Here is a 25,922-nt window from a genome sequence, read left to right on the forward strand (position 1 = left end):
TGTACGTTCCTTCACTCTTTTCACTGTCTAAAGACGTGAGTGACAGACCTGTCCAGTGGGCTCATAAAAGCTGTAAAACTGATTTTAAATGACTTCTGGTTTCTGAGGTTGTTTAAAGAAGGTACTAAATATTTTAAACAAGCAAAAGGCAAAACATTAATAGTGGCATTACCTCAAAAAATGAATTGAGTCTTGTGTTGTTTTGTACTTTTAATGTTGAAATATCTCTAATTTTCTCTTGGATAAAAGATTTTCTGGGTAAATGTAGCATATATAAGTGGTTAGAAAAAGACAGAACTATTCTACCTTAAGTCTTTTGATTTTATTTTTAATTTATTTTTGTTCTCATTAAGTGTGGTGGTGCATCTCAAAATTTTTCTTGGTTCCTATTTCAGACATTCTTTATGAGAATGTTGCTGGCAGCTGCTTAAACGATATTTAGCACTTGCAAATTGCTGATTTCAGCAACATATTTTAGATAAATCTTGTTTTAATCTAAATTTAAAATGAATAATTATGCAACTGAATGTTTCTAAACAGTCTCTGATTTTAAGTAGGAAAATGTCAAGAGTTCTATACAGTGACCTTTCAGCCTTTGTAACTTTGTCTGTTTTTAGTTCTTTCTTGTGCAGTGTATAGAGAATGTATCTTTGCTTAGATAATGAAATAGTGACAGTAGGTGGAGACCTAAAATAAAGCAGAAGTGGATGTAGAGGTTAAAAATGGGGAAGTGTTACCTAATGACAGTGATGCAGTAAGAATGGTCTGTGAGGTCTGGCTAATGGAGAGTGCCTGGTGATGTCTTCATCTGAAATCTGTACTTAGGAAAGAGGGAAAATTGTCCCAAGAAGTCAGAGACTGCAACATGAGTGATCTTCACATATTTCACTAAGAAAATCATAACATGAGAAGGCTCTCTGCTGTAACTTAGAAGGCGAAGCACTTAAAAGCGTGTTGAAATCTTTCAGCAGAAACGAATCCAACAAATCCTTGCAATAATGTTTTGTTTTTGATATATTGCCTGCTACTTATCTTGGCAAAATCAGCAGCAGTAAAGTTGCAATTGCATACGAGGAATGCTGAGGGACAGGTATGGCAGTTGCTGGCATATTCTAACTAGCCACACGGCAAAAATCTGACAGAACTGATAAGCAACAGTTGCAGAACTCTTGTGGAAAAAAATGAGTTAGTTGAATTTCTCAAAACATGAGAGAGAGTTCCCAGATAAGACTTCATTAGCCTGAAATTAAAATAACTGCAGAAAATAAACAGAAACACAACAGTTTGGGGAGGTAATTCACAATACTGTCATGCAGGAAGCTACAGTAGAGCTCTCTTAAAGCAGCCCTTTATTTCTATGCATTTACTAAATTAGGTGCCCCAAAATCTCATGTTTTTGGGAAAAGAACATTTATTGTGAATCAGGGAGGAGGAGGTGACTTTGAATTAGTTCAAGATAGCTGTTTGGTTCAAAAGTGTAATTAACAACGTGTTTAGCAATTCAAACCAAGTGAAAATCCAGTCTTGTGATTGGTGATAGTATGGATATAGATGGATAATTCCAGAAAATAAAAACAAATTTGAGACAGACACTGGAATGTGCAAGTCTGTTTGTTTTTTTTTTCTTCCTCTTTTCTATCCCTTTCTCCTACGTTGTCCTTTTTAAGGCAGTTATGAAGGGAATATTATATAGCAGTTGAATTGAATTATTTTCATACTGCCTTTTTTTCCTACATAGTACTAAAGTACATGGGCATGTCATCATCTTTTACCAGGCTAACTTCTTAGAAACTTCATTCTGCCTTTAGAATCATTCTGTTTCTGAGCACTATGGGGTTGACTTTCATATTTTTATATCAGCAGTGTTAATTCTTTTGATGTCCCACCCACCCATTTTGTTTATTTTTGGTAGAAAATTCTAAGAGGGGGAAACTTTGTTAAAATACTTTTTATTCTTTTTAATACAGATGAGAAATCAGTGTTTATTACCAGGGATATTTGTCATTATATCAAAATAAAATAATTTAAATTTACATAATAAATTCTACAAGTACCACACTTTCCATGCAGTGATTACACTTTTTTTCCCCATCAATGCTAAAGAAATAAGTAAGACTTGCAACCAACAAACTACTGCAGTTGTGTTTTAGTTCCCAATTCTTGCAGACTTTTTTTCCCCCCCCAGCAACTCAGTGCTCTTAGTGGGCTACCACAAAACAAAGTGACCACATAAACAATGAGCAAATGTCTGCATTTTGCCTCCAGTCCATCCTAGAAGAATAAAGAGCCCTATTTTGAACTTGATGGCGTTTGTTTGTTTGTTTGTTGCTAGTAATGTACCTAATGTGTAGCAAGGGGTAAGAAGGGTAGCAGAATTTTCTGATAAGATGATTCTTCTTTGAGGAATTTGTATTTATCTGAATAGAAAATCTTTGCAGAGTCATGTCCAGCTTGATGCATGCAGTAACTGGTAGACCCACCAGTTGTTTGCTGATCTCCACAGCGTTGGGTTGAGTGGGGGTTTCCTTTCTAGGCAGTGAGTTCTGTGGAGCAGGTTCTGGTTAAAGCACCATCAGTTTGGGTTTGTTGTTGTTTCTGGTCTGTAGTATCAATTTGGATTGTGAAATAACATGTTGTTGTTGTTGTTTTGTAATAGGTTGCTTTGTTTGTTTTTACTATTTGGCAATTCTCATTTTTATCCAGTCTTTCACATGGAAATGGAAACCCACCATCTGTGTTCTAGATGATCTCCATTAATGAGAGATTTTTATTAAGGCTCCAGTAGGTAACAGGCACACAGACAAAATTCTTTGGCACAGCTTTATCACCAGGAACAGGTTCACACTGGGACATTGCATCATTGCCTCCTGCAGTTCATTCAGGCTAAGTGCAATCTGCTTCTTAACGAAGCCAACAAATGAATGCCACAGCTGAAGAATATTTTCTTGTTGGCGTTGATACTTTCGTGTGCTACTGTACATGGTGGCACTATGTCTAATTGCCAGTCATTGAGCAAATTCTGCTAAACAACTTTTAATTTCTTTCTTCTGTTACTGTTGCAGCTGAAGATCAAGATTACAAATATTTTGCATAGTTTTTCTGCTTCAGTAGATGTAGTTAACTTTTCAGTTCACCATAATTTACAAGACTGCTGAAATACAAAAACTGTATATTCTTAGAAAATAATGGATTTGTTTGTTTGTCTCATTGGGTGTGTAGGAACACAAGCAGGCACAGGCATGCCATGCCTTTTACATCTTCTTTGTGGATGATTGAGTCAGGAGGACTGTATGATGTACCATGAAACACAACTGCACTGTAGTGTAGTAGTAACCATGGATCTGTTTTTGGAATATTGTTAGTACTGTAGTATTGACAATCTTCTAGTTGTGTTTTCAAGTTCAAGTCTAAGACTTGATTTTGTTGCAAGAATTGAGACTAAATATTTACTGCAAAATGAAGCCTTGCACTCAGCTTACATTAAAAAATGAAAATACTTTCTTGTTCAACACACCTCCTGTCCTCTGGAAGAGGAAATGAATTATCACACAGCAATGAGTTGGTTATAAAGAATCCTCACTTTCACATCTGGAGGTTGTTATAAAAGTACTTGGGAAACTTCACGTGGAAATGGAGACTCCTTCACACAGGGAATACGCTTTTAAGAATTTTTTTGGTCTTACCCCAACCATACATAGCACTTGCTAGTGTACCTTAGGGGAAAAGGTTTAATGAAACGCTTCTGATTGTGTCTTGAATTATAATTATAATATTTAAAGTATAGTCTTTGTAGTCCCTCTGCAAATACTCTTCTGTTATGTATCTATAAATGTGGGAGTGAAGTTTCTGAGAAAGCGGAAGATTTTCAGTGTTTTAATTTATGAAATGTTAACCTTCTTCGGAGTACTTAAACAACTGTTAGACTTTGGCAGGGAAAACTGGAAAGAATTCTATTCCAAATCTTTCTAGTAATAAAGACTAGATACCACTGCAGATTGAATTGCTTAACAAAATTAATATTGGTGCTGTGGCACCACACACTTTAATCATAGATGTCTCCTAAGTGGTATGCAGCTTAAGTATGAAGAGTGTTGATTAGTGTTTCCACTGTCCTTTCCTTCTCATTATTTGAGAAGAAGTATATACCCATCTAAAGCTTGTCATTTGATTTGGAGAATTATAGTTTGTATCATAGCAAATTGGGTAACACAGTTTTAAACCAGGATAACAAAATACTTGGAAGAATTCGAGTATGGTGAGAACCAACTAACAGTATTTCTCAACACTTTTTATAATGAATTATTTTTAAAGATCTCAGATTGAGTAGCCAGGTATCAAAAACTGACTACAAACAAGAAGTAGATTTAAGGAAATAATTGTTATTGATGACTGAGCGTAAAATTAACTAAGAATAAATAGTATGCTTGGTAACTTTTTTTTTTAGCTGTTTGGGAAGTAGAAAGCATGGTGAGGTGAATTAGTTTGGTTGAATTCATAGGATTCTGTGAGGATTTCACAGAATTCCTAGTCAGTCAGATATTTTTAAGTGAATGAGGTGAATCCAGTAGAAGATCTTAGACTTAATAAAAAGGTAAGAAATGTGAAGAGAAAACAAGTATTTGGTGTATTTATGTTTTAGAGGACTAAGTCAGAAAATAGCAGTGCATCAGCATAGACCATATAGTGAAACCTTTCGCTGAGCAACTTCTGTCTAAAAAAGGCAAATGGACCATAAAGTTGTGTTATGAGCAGGACTGCAAGCAGCCATGGATATTATGCTTCCTTTCTAGAAATCAGGCATCTGTGCTACTTTAAAAACGGTGAATATGCTCTGGGACACTGTGCTTCTGGTGACTCTTTGGAGGAAGTGATGAGAATAATGAAGATGGTGAAAACACAGTAAAAGTGATGATGTAGAGATGTAAATGGATAAGTTAAGTTCTCTTGTCTCAGATCATGAGACAAAACCAGGAAATACATCATTAAATTTAAAATGAATAAATGGATTGATGTATTGGATACAAGTTTTGGAATTTCCTGCACCAGAATGTTTCTGAGACAAAGAATTCAAAATTATCGGTGATCACATCTTATACATATGTTGGTTTCTAATGAACAGAGTTAAAGATGCGTTTAGGGAAGACGAGTAGGATTTGAATACAGCTGCCAATTTCAGGCCACATGTACTTGTCACTGTTAAGAGTCTGTACTATGGTTAAGTGAAGAGCTTGGTTTATCTACCAGAAGGATAAATTCTTCACTCCCTGGTCTTGGCCACTGAATTGTCTTTTCCCATCTGCTGGCTTATCTATGCCTGTCAGAAAACCATCCAGGATATTCTCTGAGGAGGTTTTCTCATTTCACATCAACTAGCAGTTACCCAGCAGATGTTGGAGCCAGTGCAAAATATGTGGTGGCACTGCATGGCCAGAAGAAGGACAGGGTGAGTAATGTGGGAGGGAGAAGCAGATGGTGGCAGCGAGCAGTTTAACTGGATCTCTGTGTCACATGCAATCAAAATTGTAAGTAGCAGGAGAGGGGTTAAAACTCTTCACTGCTGTGATTCCTGCTTGGCAGACTGGTCTGAAATTCTGTCTGTGCTTCATCTTGCTGTGGTATTTCATACCCTGTCACTATGTACAGAACTTCAGGGAAGTAGGGTGTCAGTAAAAGCTGTGCTGGGTACTGTGTTCTTGACTCAGTACCGGCTCTTGACTGAGTTCAAATCAGCAGAGCCAGTCACTGGTTGCTGAATTTAAGATCAGCTCCAAGATTATTTTTTATCTCTGGTAAGTCAGTTACAAGGGAAGTTCTCTTAAATTCCTGGCCGTTAACACTGGTTATAATCTGCTTTCTCCTAACCAACAAATTTGAGTATCTTCAGAACAAACAGAAGCATGAGCTATTTGGATGGAGTTCTTTAGCAGTTTGAAGGAGTCTCTTTCAAAGCAGGGGAGAGATGAAAAAGATCTTATATTTTACAGTAGTCAATATAAATGAATTTATAGGATATTCTTATGTGAGGGATAGTGGCTCCTGTTTAAGGAAAAAAAAGAAATAGACTTGGCTGTAAAGCAGCATTTGTCTTGGAGGAGAAAAAAACGGGTAATTGTACTGCCTCTCCCAAGTTTGTAGCAGTATTTGCTGTTTTGTTTAGGTTATGATGTGGTACATGTGTGATGTTTATAATCATCATGTAGTTACTTTAAAATGTAAGTATCGAGAAAGTTTCTTCAAATAAGAGAACTACTCAGTGTGTTGCTTTTCTTTAAGTAGTAGCCAATGTATTTGCTTTTTCTTAGGTCAGGTTAGTTTCTGGGCTTTTAGAAAATATTCTCATTATTTTCTTTATGTCAAGCAAATCTAATACAGAGCCTGCTGTTTTATGAATGTGAAAGTAGCGGTAAATTACAAGACTGCTTTGCTTGGGATCTGGCAATTGGCCAAAGCTTCACAGAAATGCCCTCTGTCTTCAGGAGGAGGACAGCTGCTGAAGCAGTTTGTCTGATCACAGAATCATTGCATTGCAGGCTGCCATTGCTTTACATCTCTTAGCTGGAAACCTTTGTCATTGTAGTCTGGGGAGCAGGGTATGAAGAAGGAAGCAAATAGTCTTTGCCCCAGTGTGCTTTGCGTAATATTTTGTGCATTTCTTTTTTTCCTTTCTGTTTCTGAGTTATTTAGAGCTGCATAAGGGTAATGTCAAAGAGTGAGGATTATGGATAGAATTAGGAGTGGAAATCAGGCAATAAATTTGTTCTTTATGGGTTACTAATGGTACCAGAAAGGGGGCACTGCTTTTAATGTTACTAATGACAACTGCAAAACTTCACAGAAATACATCCTTTCTAGTTCATTTTTCTCTACGATCCACATATGTCCTTTGCTTAATTTGTGTATCTATTTCTGTCAAGCTACGACTATTAAAAAGGCAATTAAATGAGTCTTTTTCCTTAGCATAAATAACGCTCTTGTCTTTAAAGTGCGTTAAATGCTTCAGTGTTGGTGGTTGTTTTGGTAAACTAAATAGGTCATAGTCTTTTAATTGTATTGCCCCCTTTTACGAAAAGGCTTTTTAAGACTCCTTTTGCAGCCATCTTCCATACCTTTCCCAAACTGAATTGTTGTTTTTTGTGTTGTTTTTTCATCAGTAAGGGCAGTCAGACTGGAGAGGTGCGTTTCAAATTAGCGTTTAGTATTTTTAGCATTTCATGAGTGTTGCTGTTTTTTCCTTGCCTTGCCTGAAAATACCTCTCCTGTCACATCCTGCGATTGCATTTTCATTGTTTTCCTGCCCATAGCCTGTTACTGGCTCATAATCTCTTTACAGTTGCTTAATAAATGCCCGTCTTCTGTTTCCAGCTGAAGAGCTCTTACTAGCTCAAATTGTTGGTTTTAAACACTAGACATATGACTGTTCACTGTTAGATTAATTTTTGTTATTTCTTCTGTCCTGTGCTGCTGGACCCTAACTGTCAGTTGTCATTATTCCTACTTCTTATGTCACAGTTGTTTATGGGAACAGCAAACAGGGTCAATTATAACGCCATTCTCAGCTAATAAATTCACTCAGGTCCTGTATGTCCTTTCAAGTTAACACTTATAAAAGAAGTCTAAGAAGGAGTGACAATACTGAACTAAACTCCATCTCCTCCAACTTATTTCAGCATGGCTCAGTGTGATGCTCTCCTTCTCGCTCACATTGCTTGTCATGGTCTCCCTTGTTTGGAAAGTCGATGGACTTAACAAAGTAAGTTTATTAGGTTAGCAAAGTAATTTTGTAAATCCCTTTTTATGTGTTATCTTGTTTTTCTAAACTCCTTTGTCTATTTAGTCTTTCCAAATTGTTTTGTATTAATACATTCTTTTGATGTCAGCCTGTGGGTTGTGTTGCTGAATCACCTTCCCTAATAATTAGGTTAACGTTTGCTGTTTTCTGACCATGTGGTAATCTTGTTTGATGTATTTTAAAGGAAAGCAAACAAAACCTGTTGCTAAGTATGTGATTGCAGTGTGAGGTATTTATGAACTCTGAAATAGAAATATCTGGTCCTCCTGATTGGAATGTTTAGAGGTCTTTTAGTCTTACTGCCATCCATGCAGTAATTTCCTTGTTTCCATGTTTACTGGTGATTCCAGCTGATAGATAAGATTGTAGCTGAGATAAACCAAGATCTCTCATTTCAAGTCTACATCATTACTTCTGCAACTGTTGAGAAATACTTTTCCTAGATAAACATGTCTGTAGATTATACTAATGCTCTTAATCAGAGGTCGTCACTTACTATTAATAGGTAATGGCAAAGGCATTATCTGATATTGCCTAAAACATCTAAGGAAAGAAATAAAAACTCTAAAATGACAAAACTGAACATTTCAGTATTTGGGTGGACTTTGATACCAGACTTTCTCTTGGCTTTTTTCTCTTATGCTAGCCATACTCTTGAAGAGAGAGCTAGGCTTTTAAAAAGAATTAGGCACTTCCAGAAGTAAAGGGAGCTGAGGTCTGTAAATGTCATTAGACATCTGTGCTTGAATTTGGTCAGTGTCTGTTCATTTCTCTCCAGCGAGAGTAAGGGATAGCCCAGAGTGATTGGCTTGCACAGTATGTGTTTTTATGTATTCAGATAAGCACCTTCCAGAAAGATTTAAATTCTTCAATTTTCAGTGTGTTCATAATGTGTAGAGTGACTTAGCAGAGTTCTCACCAGCTGGAATGAAGTGGTTTGCATGTCTGTACTGTTTTTTATGTTATGGAAGTGAAAAGCTCTAGCTGTGCTTGGAAAGCCTGGGAAGATGGAATCTTAGCATGATAATTAGAATTTTGAGGTACTGTGGTAAAAATAGCAATAATGAAAATTTCTGTTAGTTTTAACACTTAGTGAAGTGCCAGTATGTGATAGCTTACTTAATGGAGACGTGTTTAATCAAAGCAGCATAGAATGAATTTAATCTTAAATGTGAACAGCTGTATTTTGTTTACCTGTGCTAACAATTAGTGTGGAAATTGGGTGCTTAACTGTTCAGAAAAAAGTGGATGATGTTAATAAATATATTCAAATACTGCTGTTTTGTCTCCTGATTTTTGCACTGGGGACGATTGTCTGTGGTGGAAACTATTAAGTCTGTTAGGTTTTTCCATCAATGGAAATTGCTGCCCTAGCTAGGGTTGGTTCTACTGTCTGGCTGGACGTCACTTAACCAACAGTACTGCAATTTGAAAAAGTAATGAATTCCTGTTACGACTTAATTGTTTTTTTTCCTGGAATCAAAACTGGCTTAGTGTGACAGTAGTTCCAGGTTTTCAGTTTGATAAGCACGTTGTTCCAGTACATCCATTTCTAGCTACCACAGTTGTTACTGGTAGCGCAGCACAATGGCTGTCACGTTACTATGGTATGGCTAAAGGTCTTGTAAGTGTGCAAATGATTGCATATGAAGAAATAACCTTCATAGGAAGTTCATAATATCTTAATATGTTGCCAATATTTATTGAGCATTGTGAAACTTGAATGCTAGAGTTGTTCATTTATTTTCTTATTTCTCTCCAAAGGAACATGTGATTTAGCAACTCTTTCTCCCCATATGTAGGACTCTGTGCTTATTTTTGTTGAACCTTGTAAGGTTCCTCTCTGCCCAACTCTCTGAGCTGTCCAGGTCTTACTGACGGGCAACATGGCCTTCTGGTCTGACAGCTGCACCTCCCAGCTTTAAATGAATCATCAGCAAACTTGAGTGTGCGTTCTGTCCCTTCATCCAGGTCATTGATGAAGATGTTGAACAAGACTGCCCCAGTACTAACCACTGGGGAGCACCAGTAGCTATGAGAAGTGATTTCTTTTTCGTCAGTCCTTAAGACTGAAGGGAACTTAATGTATGTTGTCATTTCAGTTTTTAGTGTTTTGGGAGTATTTGTGACTCATATTCATAGACCAAGACTTTGCATTAAGGTTGTATAAACATTGGGGAAGGGAATGTGGTTTCCATCTTAGAGAGCTTGTGAACAAATAGGAGAACAGATAGCTGCAGAAAGGCAGGGGTGTGTCGCTGCTATATACCGTTCTATTAATGAATAAATGATTTAATCAAATAGGCCATATTTTGTACTTTTAAAGGCTTAGGTTGCTTGATGATGATTAGATAACTAGTTTTTCAGTTGTGCTAAAGGGCAAGAATACTGACCTTGTAACTGATGAAGTTTTGACTGAGTTCTTGGCTTTCTAGCAAGTCTAAGAGCCAAGTATGTACTTAATGTCTGGGCTGTTTTTTTTCTCTTCTGTTTCAACAATGATCTCTTATGTAGATGAGCAGGTGTTTGGAAGTTGTTCTAGTGTGTAATGCCTTAAGCAGTGCCAGTAGTTGCTTGGCTTTAGAGAGTACTCCTATGGTGTATGATTTTAGATACAGTTAGTTATGTGTATTCAAGAAATATATAGTATTGTTGAACCTTGACAGGATCAACAGATCCTGTAGGGTGTACTTTAATGCAAGTCTTCAAAAATATTAATTACCTTTTCCCAGAATGCTCTGCTATTAATAAGAAAAATGTACATGATGCTTTTAACTATTGCATTATCTGTTATAGTTAATTTATATATATTCTTTTTTTTTGTTTTTGTTTTTTTTATGGTATGTGTTTTATATACCCCATACATATGATTTCTTATTTGTCCCATTTTGGTATCCAGGATTCTAGGTAAAGACCGAGGCATTATTCCGTTTGGGTGTTGTGCATGCTATCAACAGAATGTCATGCACTAAAAGCTTTGTAATAAAACAAGAGACAATACAAAATATGCAAATACAAGCAGATATGAGACTAAAAAGAAACAATGGAGAAAACATAGATCTGTGCACTAAGTAACAGTTGCAACTTGCCAACAGCCCAATTACTACCCCAGTGTTGTTTGTAATAGAAAAGAAGTATTCAAGAGCTCTTTACAGGAAAATAGAATGGATATTTGCTGGCAACTCCTTCTGAATTGAAGAGAACCATAGGAAGAACCACAAACAGTTTTCAAACTAAGGTAACAATGCTGGAGACTAATTCCTTTATTTTAATCCCAGAATATCTCAACACTTTGGTACCAAGTGAGAGCATTGTGCAAGTTTTTGCAGAGCCACACTGCCTTGCCTTGCCTGGTGTTGACATCTCAGAGAAGGCATTTAGGCAAGGCTTCTGTGTCTTGTCGTATGAATAAAGAGAACCCCAAGAGTGATTTGAGCCCAAAAGGGTATTCTGTTTATGAAGCTTATGGTACCTACAGGCACAGAGAAGATAGGACTTGAGAGAGAGAGATGAAATGATTGCTTATATATGATATCCAGATTGGAAGAATTCTTAATGGGACAAGTTTATGTGGCACAGATACAGTTTATCTTTGACCTCCAAAGACACAGATGTTTCAGTCCTTTCTACCCTGTTCTTAAAGCCTTCAATAATAAGGTTATCTGAATCAATACTTAACAATTGTTACTGTTACATTTTTCCTGCCTGTAATTCAGAGTATTCCCATGCTCAGGGCAGTTGTTCCCCATCCTGCCATCAGCAGATGAAGAGGTGGTTACTTTTTGTGCTGAAAGAATCTGGTAGATTATGAAATTTAGGTTTTCAGTTTGTTTGCCTTTAGTTTTTAAATTCGAGGATCTAGGGAGGCCAGGTGATCTGTGACGCTACAGCAGAGAGACCTGTGCTGTCAGCAGAAGGAAATAAAACAGAGTTTTGTTGGAGTTATGTTTTTGTCCTTTCAGCTAATGCCTTTAATTATAGCTTAAGAATAATCTCTGGGAAACAGGCTGGTGTAAGTAGAATTGGGATTTTTGTGGGCAATAGCTTTCAGGTTCTGTTTTGTTCTGGGTGGTTTTTGTTCCCACCCACATTGATTTTTGGTGTTCCTAGATATAAGATCGTGAGAGAATGATGATGTACATTGATAGAAACTGAGGAGTTTTGAGTAACAGTGCAGGTTAGGTTACAATTAAACACCTGTATAATAAGATCTACTGTATTTAAAACTGAGTTCCAAAGTGCAGGGAAGAAGTAAAGTCGTAACATACTGTTTTCATGTTGGAAATGTGGCATTCTTACTAAAGGAGAAACAGCCTTATTATCATTTGAATGACATAGTAACAAAAGAATTGTGGCAAGCATAAGAGATGTGTTTATTAGCTTTGTGAGTTCAGTCTTCTCTTGTGTTTTACAGTTAATATTCTACAGGCTAGACTTGAACCATCAACTTACCATTCTGTTTTCTTATCTCTCTTCTTTATGTCTACTGGGTAGACATGTATTGGGTTTACAGACTCCTGTGGCTCTCCTTCACAATTTTCACTCTAAGAGTACTAGTAAGTAGAAAGACAAAACACATGAATTAATCTAGCTCGGGTTGTAATGACATATTTACCTGTGGAACACTATCTGCAGTTCTATGCTGGTATCCTGGGGGCTTTTTGTCCTTTAATGTCCCTATTTCAAAAGTTAAACCTGTGGCTCTTTAATTTTTTCAAACTAAATTTTCACTTTCAGTTTTGTCAACAGATTATGTTCTTCACTGTGCTAGTGGAGAAAAGGAAAAAACTGTGTCTTTTATATATATGAGAATATAGATGCAGTTTTGAGTATGAAGAGAGAGCAGATCTGCGGAATTAGACATTTTACATAAGGGATGAAATGCTTATCTGGTATCTAGTTCATTTAATACAGATAAAAGGATTGTGTGCATGTAAAGTAGCTCCTGGGCTCTGTGCCTTGATGCAGCCAGTGTAAGACTGCCTACTTGTAGGCTGGTATGGCTGATTGTGCATCTGCACTATTCTGTGGCCCATGTATTGGGCCAGCTGGCTGAGAAGACCTCCAGCTCCTTCTACTGAGGCAAGTCCTCACATTGAAATGATTTAGGCTCCAAGCTCATCAATAAGTATCATTTTGTGCTGCACCTCAGGTTCATATTGGCAAAATGAGAAGAGATGCAAAGTGTTTTTCAGTGTCTTAATGTAAAACATTGAGTTCACATTCAGTAAGCATTTAAGCATCAGAATAATGCTTTTCTCTTTCTGATGTTTGTCCAAACAAAAAGTTGCATTACTGCAACTCAGTAGTCTAAAATGTATCGTTTCATCTTTTTAGAAAGTATTAGGAATGAGACCTAGTTGCACTCTACAACTACCTGAAGGGAGGTTGCGGTGAGCTGGGGACTGGCATCTTTTCCTGCATAACTATTGATAGGATTGGAGGGAATGGCCTCAAATTGTGCCAGGGGAAGTTCAAATTGGATATTAGGAAAAATTTGTTCTCTGAAAGAGTGGTGAGGTGCAGAAATGGGCTGCCCAGGGAGACGGCTGATTCAACATCCCTGGAGATGTTCGAGAAATACTTAGATGTGGTACTGTGTGGTTAATGGGGAAATGGTGGTGGTAGGTGGACAATTGAACTGAATGACCTTGGAGGTCTTTTTTAACCTTGGAGATGTTATGATTCTACGAATAAATCTGAAAGTACTCAAATGAAGTTTGTTGGTTTTTTTTCCCTGTATTTTCCAGATGGTGGTAAAAACGTTCATGGATATGGACCAGGACTCAGAAGATGAGAAACAGCAGTATCTCCCATTGGCCTTGCACCTTGCATCTGAATTCTTCCTCAGGAATCCCAATAAAGATGTGCGCCTCCTTGTAGCATGTTGCTTGGCTGATATCTTTCGTATCTATGCTCCTGAAGCTCCATATACTTCCCATGACAAACTTAAGGTAAATAAAGGCTTTTTCCCTGCCTCGTTCTCCTGTTGTGAATAAAAATTGTTCATCTTTTTTTTTAATGCATTTATACTGATATTCAATTTTATTAAAGAGATCTTGCTTTGGTCCTATGAGTCAGTGGAGTGTTTTAAGGGCCTGAAATGCGTTGTAGATAGATTTCTGTCAGTGCCTAAAATATTTTATATCGTGAGTCTGCAAAAGGGAGTAGATGTCAGTACTAACAGGTTGTATTTTTATTCTTTGCGGAATCTAACTTGTAAACGCCTGCTTGTGTTTTGACAGGACATATTCTTGTTTATTACAAGACAATTAAAAGGCTTGGAGGACACAAAGAGCCCTCAGTTTAACAGATACTTTTACTTGTTAGAGGTAACGTAGTATTTGAAACTTTCAGTAGGATGCTACTTGCTCTGTGGTTCTAAGAAATGTAATTGATCTCATCTCAGTTGTGTCCAATTTACAGGTGTATATAGTGTAAATGATCGCAGACAAAGTAATGTTCAATAGATTGATTCTTTTAACAGTTAAAATTTCATAGGTTTTTAATAAGTTCATGCTGCCTGTAGTTGAGGTTGTGTTAAAATGTATTTATTAATGTTTAACCTTTATCTTAGAATTTTAGGCATCGTTTTTTTTAGTATTATGTAACCTTAAGGTTTTATTACCTTGTAAAGAGAAAAAATTAAATGCTGTTTAACATGCAAATATTGTTATATTGATGGTGGGACAAGAAATGTTGGGATTTTATCAGTGTGCATTTAGAAAGTGTTTTATTATTTAATATTTTATTAATTTTAAAAAGCCACATTGTTTCATACCATGAATCCCAAATAAGTCTAGATATAACCTTATTATGTTAACAGTTTCTGTTAATCTGCTTTTGTACCTAAGAAATCAGATTATTCTCTAATTTTTCTGTGGATGTGTACTGCAAAGCCCCTTTGTGTTAAGAGCTGTATATATGCAAAGCAAATATCCAGTCTCTTTCTCCAAAGGGTTTTTTATTGTATAATATTTTTATCTGAATAGAAGAAAAATTAACTAACATGATTATACTTAAGTGATTTGCAAACTTTTAATATCCTGAATATCCTATTTTTGTTTTAGAATTTAGCTTGGGTTAAATCTTACAACATCTGCTTTGAGTTGGAAGATTGCAATGAAATTTTTATTCAGCTTTTTAGGACTCTTTTTTCAGTTATCAAGTAAGTTGAATCACTTCAATTATATTAAACTGTCAAAATATCATCAGATTTGGGGATAGACCGAATCCTTATGTAGCCTACAAATGAATAGATCTGAACAGAACAAGTCCTCCTTCCTCCAAATGAGGAGATTATAGGAAAGCAAATGAGTACAAATTACTGGCAATGTAGAGAGGTGTGTTTCTAAAAGCAGACATTTCTGACTTCTTAAAATTTCTATGTTGCAATGGTATACTTCATTCTGACTTATGTGCATTTTTATTTCTGTGGTTGGATGTTTGCTTCTCGTTTGTCTCCCTTCTTAAAGCAAAGCTAGAGTATTCTAGATTTTTGATTTTTTCTAGAACAGAGGGAAGTCAAAATAGTTACGCTGATATTTTCAACATTTGCAAATGCAGGAGTTGAACACTGTTTAGTATTAATCCATTGTCTTTTGAAGTGCTACTAGTATTTCTCAGGGTCTGAAAAGTTTGACTTGATAATATGCTTTTATCTTCTTAGTAATAGCCACAACCAGAAGGTACAAATGCATATGCTGGATTTGATGAGTTCTATCATCATGGAAGGCGATGGAGTAACTCAGGAGCTGCTGGACTCCATTTTGATTAACCTCATTCCTGCACACAAGGTAAAAAATATTTAAAAGTAAAATATTATAGCAATATATCATTATAACAATTTTCATCGCTTTTAGCTTGCTTAGATTTCTGCACACTTTAGGTTATTCATGACAATTGTAGTTTTTCAAGCATTGTAACAGTAGGCTGAAATTTGCCATTAGGACTTGTTTGGTGCTATTTCTTAGCTGTGTCTGGATTACTCATTATTAAGAAATTCTGTACTTAGATAGGAACAAAGCACATTTAATACTCTAATATGAGAACATTTTTACTTCCAAAAAATATATGTATCTATTTCCCCAGGTTTCTGTGGAGACTTGCTTCTTGCCTCTATTTGTCAGTCAGATTCTCTTCCATCTCCCTCTTATTTTTTTTCCTGTTTCTTTTCCATCTTAAACTTTTGTCCTAATAAATAAATCCTATTCTTACCTAAAGCATATTAGTTTTCTAGTTCAGCTAGTTGCTTTTAGTTCTCTGTACTCTTTTATTAATTCCATAATGTTTTCAACTTTTGTAGAGGTCCACATCCCGTTAGCAATAAGTGACCCTCCTCTTCTGTGACAAGCTGTATGTGAAGCCATGAGATGCAGTGTCATAGTATCAGCTCTTTTCTATTGACAGGAATGAGATGATGTATTATTAGAATCCCTAATGGCAGGAGAGGCCTCTTAACTATAGAAGGGTTATTTTAAAATGCACAGATTTTTGAGTTGTTTGTAGTCAATTACAGATACAAAGGCCTTGGTAGACCCTGTGGAACTAAACAATTTGGTGTAACTGCTTCATGCAAGCAAAGCAAAAATGAATATGATTCTTTAGCATACATATTATTTTAATAATGTAATTTTGACTATGGAGAGAAAGTGTAAAGACTGACAAGAGGAAGGCAAAATTTAAGTAAATACTGGGATGTGCAACTCATTAAATATCTTTTAGTATCTTTTATATCACTGATTGCCAGTCCTCATTGGTTCTTGGCCATCATGACTGGCAAAGTAATATGCTGTACTCAGAATCCAGTTTCATGCTTTTCTCAATAATTTTCTGTCTTAACCTTTGTTTGTTACCCATAACAAAATAACTTTAACTGCTGCTTTACATGTTACTTAACAAACAAACAAATAAATAAATAAAACCAAGTTATTTTGGTTTTTTTTTTTCTGCCAAGCAGAGTTTGGCTGTAGTAATTGTTCTCCTTTGCACAGATCTCCTACAAAATTCTGGGATTATATTAATTGTTTGTCCTTAGTTAATGTAAATCCAAAACACCACTGATTGCATGAAAAACATAGTTTATTTTCTGGTACAGAACTTATAACAACGCTTTTATGCCTATGCGAAGCATTTGATAAGTTGTTCTCTGCTATACACTATATAGATACCAGCATGGCTAGACTGTTGCATTTAATGGAAGTTCATCTTTGTAACAAAGTTGAAATATGTATTTTAGATGATGTATTCTATTCCTTTTTCAAACAATCAAACTCTTCTACATTGTTTAAGAGGATAATGCAATTAAAAAGAAGTATAACAATACTTAGACATGAAGTATCTCAGCATCTAAATGACACTTATTTGCACTTTCATTATCAATAAAGTGGCTCTAAAATACATTGTTCTTCTGAGTGTGCTAACAAGGCTCTCCTCTTTTGAATGTAGTTTTTTAACAACAATATGGCACATTGCAGCTCAGAAGACACATGGCATCAAGCTGTAGTTGTTTTTATTAATTTTAAAACTGGTACTTTCAGTCTATTTAGTAATTTATTTATTTACATATTTATTTATTAATACTGCTCTTGACTATTTAAGGCTATTCCTTAAAAAAGATAATGTATTTTAGATCTGTCATTTTTTTTGCATCTTCTACATAATGTCCTATCCAGACTTCAATGTTTTATGCTCTGCCTAAGAGGTTGGTTATTTTATCTGAAGATCCAAATAAAATATACGTTTATAGACGGGTAGCAGTTTGTCAGTTTAATACAAACATACCTACCAATGTGATTTTTATGGTAGTCTGATATGGAGAGAAGTAATTTTGTTTTAGACCATGTAGTAGTAAGAAACTGTGAAGAGTTCATACATATCAAATCTGACTGAAGATATATTTGAACCTTTGGCCATTTGTTTCTCCTTAATATCAGTTGATGAGAGCTTTATTTTTGTCATCTTGGTAGCTAAAAGAACATGAGAGAATCATTCTCAGTGTAGACTTGCCAAATACAGTCTTTCTAGTAACTGGTCTTCCTTATGATTTATCTGTATTTTATTTGCAGTAGTTCATAATTTTCAGGGCAGTCAGCTAATCCACCCTTCTCTCTGTCATCTTTTTTTCTTCATTTTCTCTCCAAGCTGCATTAATCCCTAGATGAGCTGATATATTGCATATGTATCATGCAAATACATGAATTTTCTGCAGATTTGGACAGTCACATTTTTTAGATGTGTGCTTACAGTCCTTACCTTGCTTGAGATTAATAAAAACAATGTTTAGATTTGTAGATTTGTTGTGTTTCAATCAACTGTTTACTTGAAAAGATTGCAGACATCTGTGTGACCATTTTGGTGCATTATACTTACCAAAGTATGGAATTGGGATAATGTTTTAACATGCCATCATTAAAAATTTCAAAGAAACATTTCTTTAGTTACTAGTACAATACTAGAGGTGCCAACTAGGCTGATAACATCCTAGAAGACTTTGCAGGTTTAGATTTCTTTGTGTATAAAAAAAATTAAAAAAATCTTATTATGTCTGCATGGTGTAGTTAATACAATTGAACTTTGATTGCTTTGAAAATAAATAGATGGGTGGCAAAACATGTTTTACTTAACATCATAGTCTTTTAAGGCTGCGAGAGAAATGTGAAGTTAATTCAATTAGTTTGTCTTTTTTTAAAATTTTATATTCCTCCCCCACCCCTTCTTTTTTCCAGAACCTTAATAAGCAAGCGTTTGATCTTGCAAAAGTCCTGCTGAAAAGGACTGTCCAGACCATTGAACCGTGCATTGCCAATGTATGTAAATTAATTCATGATTACTGCAACTAACGATTGTGCTTGTTGATGTTTTGATTTATTGGAGGTTTGTGTATTTTAAAATGATGTTTATAAAAGTCACATTTGGAAATGCAACTAGAAAAATACTATTTTCTAGATAGGAATCATTAGCTTGCTTGTTTCTTTTTCTTCCTTTTTTTTCTTTTTTTCTTTTTTTTTTTTTAATAGGAAGATGTCCCATATAAATGGAGGTAGATTTATTTTTTTTTTCCCATCTCGCTCTTAAGCATATAAACCTAGACTATGACAACAGATGACCTGTCTTGCAGTATTATTTGGCACTAAAGAATCCTGTTGCAACAAAAGGAATTGTTAATGCTTTTTATATCTAGCAACCAGGCATCCTCATTTCATGCCTAGATGTAGGATGAAGCACTTCAAACTAACAGCTTATTCATAGATTTTGTCTGTCCTAAACTTGTTTTAGTCAGAAAGACTAAAAGACTTGAGTTCTTTACAGGGCCTCTTTCTACTTTTCCTTTTGATGAATATCAGTAATATGTTCTATGGTATTCTTCAAAGTCAGAGTAGGTTAAAAAGGGTATTAAGTAAATTCATGAAAGATTAAGTATGTAAAAGCTGAAGACATCTCGCCAATAAATATCACTTTCCAGTCCCCCTGTTTCTTTATGCTTGCGTAATTGCTCATAACTGGAAACAGGATAGTAGCTAGAGCCACTGTTGAGTTAATATTCTTTAACTCATTCTTGTTTAAGTGTGTAATAGCTTTGTAGCATTTGCATTCCTCAAACAGTACTATCATCAATCCATACTATCTAATAGGAAGCATACCAAGCACATTAAAACATAGCAAATCCATGATAAATCATTCATATTTTGGGCTACCTTTTTTTGTTTGTTTTTTTGTTTTGTTTGTCTGTTTTTTGATACTGTCAAATACCAGAAGACCTATTGTAGTCATCTGGCACTCTTTAAAATGGTCCCTTCTGACCCAAATTTTTGTATAATTCTGTGAAGGATGTTTCATCTTTAATTTGTTTGAGCCAGAACTCTAAGGGTGAAAATTTTTTGATGTAATAAAAAATGTGCGTTGGGTATCTTCCAATAGAATTAAAATATAAATTACATTAACATTAAAATATGTTTTTAAATACTGCTTATGCCAATGAAGGAAAAGGGAAATAGGAAAGAAGGGGACAGCAGACTCTTCATCAGGGACTGCGGTATATATTACAAGGGGAAATGGTTTCAAACTTAAATAGGATAGATTTAGGTTCGATATAAGGAGAAAGTATTTTACAGTGAGTATGGTGAGGTACTGGCACATGTTGCCCAGAGAGGTGGTAGAAGCCCCATTCCTGGAGGAATTCAGGGGGCTCATAGATGGGGCTCTGAGCAACCTGATTGGGCTGTAGATGTCCCTGTTCATTGCAGGGGATTGGACTGGGTGGCCTTTAAAGGTCCCTTCCAAATCTAAAGTATTCTTTATTCCATGATTTTATGAAATCTGCTAAATAATAATGCTTTCATTCTAGTTTTTTAACCAGGTTCTGGTGCTGGGAAAGTCTTCAGTAAGTGACTTATCAGAACATGTATTTGACTTGATACAAGAGCTTTTTGCCATAGATCCTCACTTATTGCTGTCTGTCATGCCTCAGCTTGAATTCAAACTGAAGGTAGGTTGCAGTGTAACTTGGGACAAGTAATAAAACTTAAATGGGTATTGAAGTGTGAGGTGCTGTAGATGAATAAGCGTTCATTAGCGTGATAAAAATTCTAGTTGTCATTTTTGTTTAATATTACATTTGTTGTTAAAATAAAGGTACCAAAGCATTAAATACAACTGTGTACTTTCTGTGCTTGCAAATGCATACTATGTGTGCACACAATATATGACATCATTGCAGTCATGAATTCATATGATCTAGTGTGAAAACTGTATGTACTTAATCTTTGGATTTCACTTGAAGTTTGTGAAGTAATTGGGATGTGACTGGCTTAACTCATGGAATGCAAGGCTGCCAGCCTCCATATTGGTTTGCAGTATTTCATTTTGTGAGATAATGTTTCAATAATAGAGGAATTGTTTCTAAATATTTTGTCATGTTCTTAATAATCAGCCATAATTCAGTTGACTGATTATGAATCTTTGGAGTTAGCTAATTTATCCTTTTGTTTTGATTTTAAATTAGAAAGGTGTGTCTGGTAAGACTGTAAGCAGACAGGAAAGAATTGTGAAGAATTGTGTGTGTGTGTGTGTTTGCACACATAGGGCATAGGGACAATAAAACATAAGGAATAGATAACCAGTGAAATTACATCATTTTATTTTAATATCTTTTATTTGTGCACATCTATTTTGAAAATCTTAGTTGCTATTTATTTTTCACATGCATAGAAGTCTTAAATATTCTTAAAACAAGAATGAGACTATTTCCTGTTGAAAAGTTAGAAATGCATTTTATTCAAACTGGGTTATAGATTGATTTATTTATTTATTTAATTCCTGAAAGGCATTTTCCAAGCATAGTTTTCTAATCAGTGACTAACATTTTAAACTTTGGGCTTTTATACAGGTTGTGTGTGTGTGTATTTAATTATATTTATTTAATAATCTAATTTAATTAGAAAGATTGGAGTTTATAAAAAAATTACCTTACAGTCTAAATTATAAAAACAGAAGGATATGGAAGCCATAAACTATTCTTGAGATATCACAGGTAATGAATTGCAGTTTCTTTTTCATTCTTTGATTTTCAGAGCAATGATGGAGAAGAACGTTTGGCTGTTGTTCGACTTTTGGCTAAACTCTTTGGCTCTAAAGATTCTGATCTGGCCACACAAAATCGTCCTCTTTGGCAGTGCTTTCTTGGGCGGTAGGAGAAGTAGTGGTAGAACTCTGAATTTTCATTCTTGTTGTGCAAAATTTTCCTGATAGCGTTGCGATTTTGTGTTGTCAGGGAATGTAACTGTTTTTTTTGTATTTGAACAAGTTCTTTCCTTGAGTCTTTTAACCAGGGAGTTGCATAGGGCTGCATATTGGAATAAAAAGCCTGAATGATTACTGCCATATTCCTATGAGGATATGGATTAGATAAATAGCTACATTAGATGCATGATATAAATTACACAGTATGAAATTCCAGGCAATGCTATCATGTTTACTGTTCAGCTGTATCTGCAACTGTGTGTTTTATTTGACTTTTATCTTCTGAAGGAGGTCATTTACTTTAAAGTAAATACAGAAATTCAGCATTAAAAAAGCAAATGTTTTTAAATGATACATGTCATATGGACATATACATAGGTTCTTTATAATTTCATATATTTATATGGTATTTATATACATATATAAAATATTTACTATAGAGTGATGATTGATAGTGAACGTGTGACGGGGAGAACTTTGTCACTGAATGAAAACAAATGTGCCAACATTTCATCTGCAATGTAGCGTATTTATGCTAAATTCAGAATGTTTGTAATGTATTATTTTGTCATCTAAAAGCATTCTAGTAATTAATGGGACATACTACCAACACGTGTTACTACATAGAGAATAATCGTGATTTGCAAGGCTAATTAAAAATTAACATTCATAGTCTTCTGTCTCTCTAGGTTCAATGATATCCATGTCCCTGTGAGATTAGAGAGTGTGAAATTCGCCAGTCATTGTTTAATGAACCATCCAGACTTAGCAAAAGACCTCACTGGTGAGATGCTACTACTGGTATTTAGAATGATTTCAGAAATTAGCAGGATAGAATGTAATTTCTTCTGTACATAGCAGTAAAGTTCTAAAATGTGTCAAGTCCAATGCTTGTACTGAATGGAGGAGCTTACTAATGTATAATTGTCTTCCAGTGAAAACAAGCATATGAGGAAAAACCATGCGTGTGCATGGAATGCATGACATTGTGTGGCCTTTGTTACAGTGAATCCTCAAGAAGCTATCCATTGCAGTTTTAAAGTATTTTCAGATTCTGTAGCAAGTTTTGCCACATGAATGCAAATATTTCGCGACATACAGAATTATTTTCAAAAACAGTTGATGTGTTCCTCTATGCTCTCTTTCATTGAGTTTAGAAGATGCTTGTTCCTTCAATTCTTCATCGTTCTAACAATGAGCAGAATTTCAGATGTAACCAAAAATATTGTTCTTTTTTGATACGATTAAATTTTAGCAATAGCCAATTATTTATAAATTATTTATCTTCTTAGCTCTCTGGAAATAAATATTTGTTTTATCTTTTTTTTTTTTTCTTTTCTTCCCCTTACTCAGTTTCAGTATATTCTAAGCAGCTTTTTTTTGCAGAATTGCCTGTTGCAAATAAGATTATTGTTTTCGTATGACTGAATATGTGAACTCAATTTGTATTTATTAGTAGGTTGCAGTATATGTGCGAAAAGCCAAACTTTTCATTGTTTCTGATTGTAACAGAATATTTGAAGGTTAGGTCACATGACCCAGAGGAAGCTATTCGACATGATGTTATTGTTACAATTATTACTGCGGGCAAGAGAGATCTTTCCTTAGTCAATGACCAGCTGCTTGGCTTCGTAAGGGAAAGAACACTAGACAAACGAGTAAGTGCTAATATTTTATTTTCAAGAATGTCTCTGCCTTTAATGTCATTGTTAAAAGTAAAAACAAACAAACCAACCCCTCAGAAATAGAGAATCTTAAAGTTAGCCATTAACTAGAATACTCTGGGGAAAATAATTTTCATCTTAACAAAGATACCATATTATGAAGACACCAATCACATGCTGTCAAGCAAATACAGTCATTGGTTAATGAGGAATACTGTAAGAGCATAGGAGTAGCAACATAGATTTAGGCCAAGGGTCTCTACAGCCTAGTATAATTCTCACAGCAGTCAGTTCTGGCTTACATCAGTTTGTCTTTTAAGGATTTCTTCATTCTACTTGATCACGTTCATCCTAGCTTTCAATGGAACTTTCTCCCTTGAATTTAGAAAGTTCTTTCTTTCACCTGTTTGTACTTGTTGGGTATCCCTGGCATGTCTTCATGTTTAATGTATGTGTGGGAGAAGAAGTAGTTCTTGAATTGTAGTTCCTTGCATTATATGAAATAATAATAAAAAAAAAAAAGCTGTCCCATACAATCAACAAATACGTATACCTTATATTCTCCACTCCTCTGCTTTCCAAGATAAAGACTCACCTACCTGACTTCCGCACAGGTCATTTCATACCTCTGATCGTTCTTGTCTGGTTGTTCTGCAGTCCTGGTGGAACCAAAGTAACCAGACTCAGCCTGGCATTCAAAATACATACAATACTGTGTACATTCTTAGTGACAGAATTTTTTTTCTTACTCTTTAACATTCTGTTTGTTTTCTGCACTACCTCTGAATACTGAGCTCACAACTTTGGAGAACTTTCATATTGACTTCAGTATCTTGCATCATTCCAGTGCTGTTCATGCAGTTAGTGCAGGTGGTGAGAAAACCTGATCTTAATCTGAGTTTTTGTTTTATTTGTTGTGATGGTTCAGTAGCTTAACATTTTTCTGTAGTTATTTATCATAGCATTAGATTTTACTACCTTAGTTGCCCTATATCAACAAATTTTATGCTCAACATTCAGTTAGTTTTCTAAATCTTTTTATTAAGTGAAACAAATTCCCTCCTGATTCCATCCATAGATTCCCTTCATTGTGGAATACCAGCCATTTGTTTCTGCCTTTTGACTCCAGTGCTTTAGTTAGTAATTTCTGGGGGTCTCAGCGAGTTTTACTGCCATCCCTGTGGGTCTGATATAATTAAGTTTTTGTTAGATATAACTTCCCTTTATGTAAAGCATAATGATTAATACTCCTAATTTCTTTTTTTTTTTTTTTTTTTTTTGTTCTGTTGTCCGCACTTTATTGCTCTTATTGTTTTGTTTCAGTCTGTTTTCCCATCCAAAATCACATTTTCTGATGTGTGGCATTCTTTCTCTTGGAATCCTTTTGGAAAGAATCATTTTGCACTTGCCATTTTCCTGGACAATTGTTCAATCTGTTCATTGACAGATTGCAGTAATGGAATAGTTAGTATTTGATGCACCATTTCTAAATTCCTGTAGAAATCATAGTTAGGGTACCATCTGGTCTTAATGATTTTGTTACTGCTTCCTAGTTAATCTGTTTTAAAACATCTTCTGATTACACTTAAATTAAGAATTCTTCTCAGACTATTCTCTTAGAATAAAATTGGATTTCAACCCTACAAAGGAGTCTGGAATGCTTCCTGTTTCTTTAGTGAACGGGTTTTAATTTACATGCTTAAAATACCAGTTCTGAAATTTTGTCATGGTTTATCAAGATTTTACATTCAGTTTTATCACAGATTATATGCTTTTCTGTTTTCACTGTTTTGGATGTGGCTCAATAGTGTTTTGGAGGGTGATATTTTGATAATAGGCTTGACAGTGCTATCTAGCAATGCCAATTTCTTTTGTTCCTGTTCAGTAGGCAGTGTTATTTCTGTAAAGCATACCATTCTAGATAACCTCTTTAATTCTTTTATAATGACTTTCTCCTTTTTACATTAACATGTTTAGATGAGAATGTCACTGTAATGGATTTGGGTTTGGAGAAAAGGGATTTGTCATGTTTATACCTAATAAATCTGATTTTGAACATACTATATTTGCTATTATAAAGCAACTCTTCATCTCTGTAGTATGACCTTACTCAATGTTCAGGCATGATTAAGACCACTTCCTTTTTTTTTTTCTTTTCTTTTTCCTCACCTATTAGACAATTATCCCCTCAAAAGTTATTTAGGAGATCTAAAATGTTTAGGCTAACTCCCACTACTCACTGGTACTTCCAGCGAGTCAGAGTGATATGACTGTTTCCTTAGCATGAACAGACTCTTAGCACGAAGGGACTTTCTTTAATACTTTCTGAATTAATTAGTTCTAACTCCTCATTTTCTATATGTACTAAAAAACACTGTGGCTTTTGTCAGCTAATGTTTTTTGTTTCTTTTTTTAATTGTTATTGTTCTTAATTCTGTGGCAGGAATTAACTATTCCAACATGTAAGGGATTATCACGATCAGTTTTGTAACTCAAACCTGCAGTCTTTGGTGAAGGAGTTTTACTAGTTAACCAAAATTCTCTTTGTAGACTATTAAGTGGGAGATACTATTCTCTGCCTCAATTAATCCTTCACCTGTTTTGAAATGGTTTCTTCAGCAAGTCAGTGTAAGAGGGCCTGTAGATCCTGTCAGAGTGTTTATTAATGGGACATTTCCTGTTTACATGAATGATAATGTAGCAATCACCGAAAACTGGAAGCTGCAGAC

At 35.1% G+C, this 25,922-nt stretch overlaps 1 protein-coding gene across 4 annotated transcripts in view; it reads left to right on the top strand.

Moving 5' to 3' along the window:
• The window catches only part of PDS5A (PDS5 cohesin associated factor A), a 74,488-nt gene that overhangs the window by 16,625 nt on the left and 31,941 nt on the right, over nucleotides 1–25,922 (top strand). For all 4 annotated transcript variants that reach the window (XM_031588498.2, XM_031588499.2, XM_031588500.2 and 1 more), the window contains exons 3-11: nucleotides 13,540–13,743; nucleotides 14,035–14,121; nucleotides 14,860–14,957; nucleotides 15,459–15,585; nucleotides 18,517–18,597; nucleotides 20,136–20,276; nucleotides 21,361–21,476; nucleotides 22,219–22,313; nucleotides 23,042–23,187. In XM_031588498.2, coding sequence (XP_031444358.1) covers nucleotides 13,540–13,743; nucleotides 14,035–14,121; nucleotides 14,860–14,957; nucleotides 15,459–15,585; nucleotides 18,517–18,597; nucleotides 20,136–20,276; nucleotides 21,361–21,476; nucleotides 22,219–22,313; nucleotides 23,042–23,187 — 1,095 coding nt within the window. The remainder of the gene's footprint in view (nucleotides 1–13,539; nucleotides 13,744–14,034; nucleotides 14,122–14,859; nucleotides 14,958–15,458; nucleotides 15,586–18,516; nucleotides 18,598–20,135; nucleotides 20,277–21,360; nucleotides 21,477–22,218; nucleotides 22,314–23,041; nucleotides 23,188–25,922) is intronic.

This window comes from Phasianus colchicus, chromosome 4, assembly GCF_987193195.1.
Source record: "Phasianus colchicus chromosome 4, bPhaCol1.hap1.1, whole genome shotgun sequence".
NCBI lineage: Eukaryota > Metazoa > Chordata > Aves > Galliformes > Phasianidae > Phasianus > Phasianus colchicus.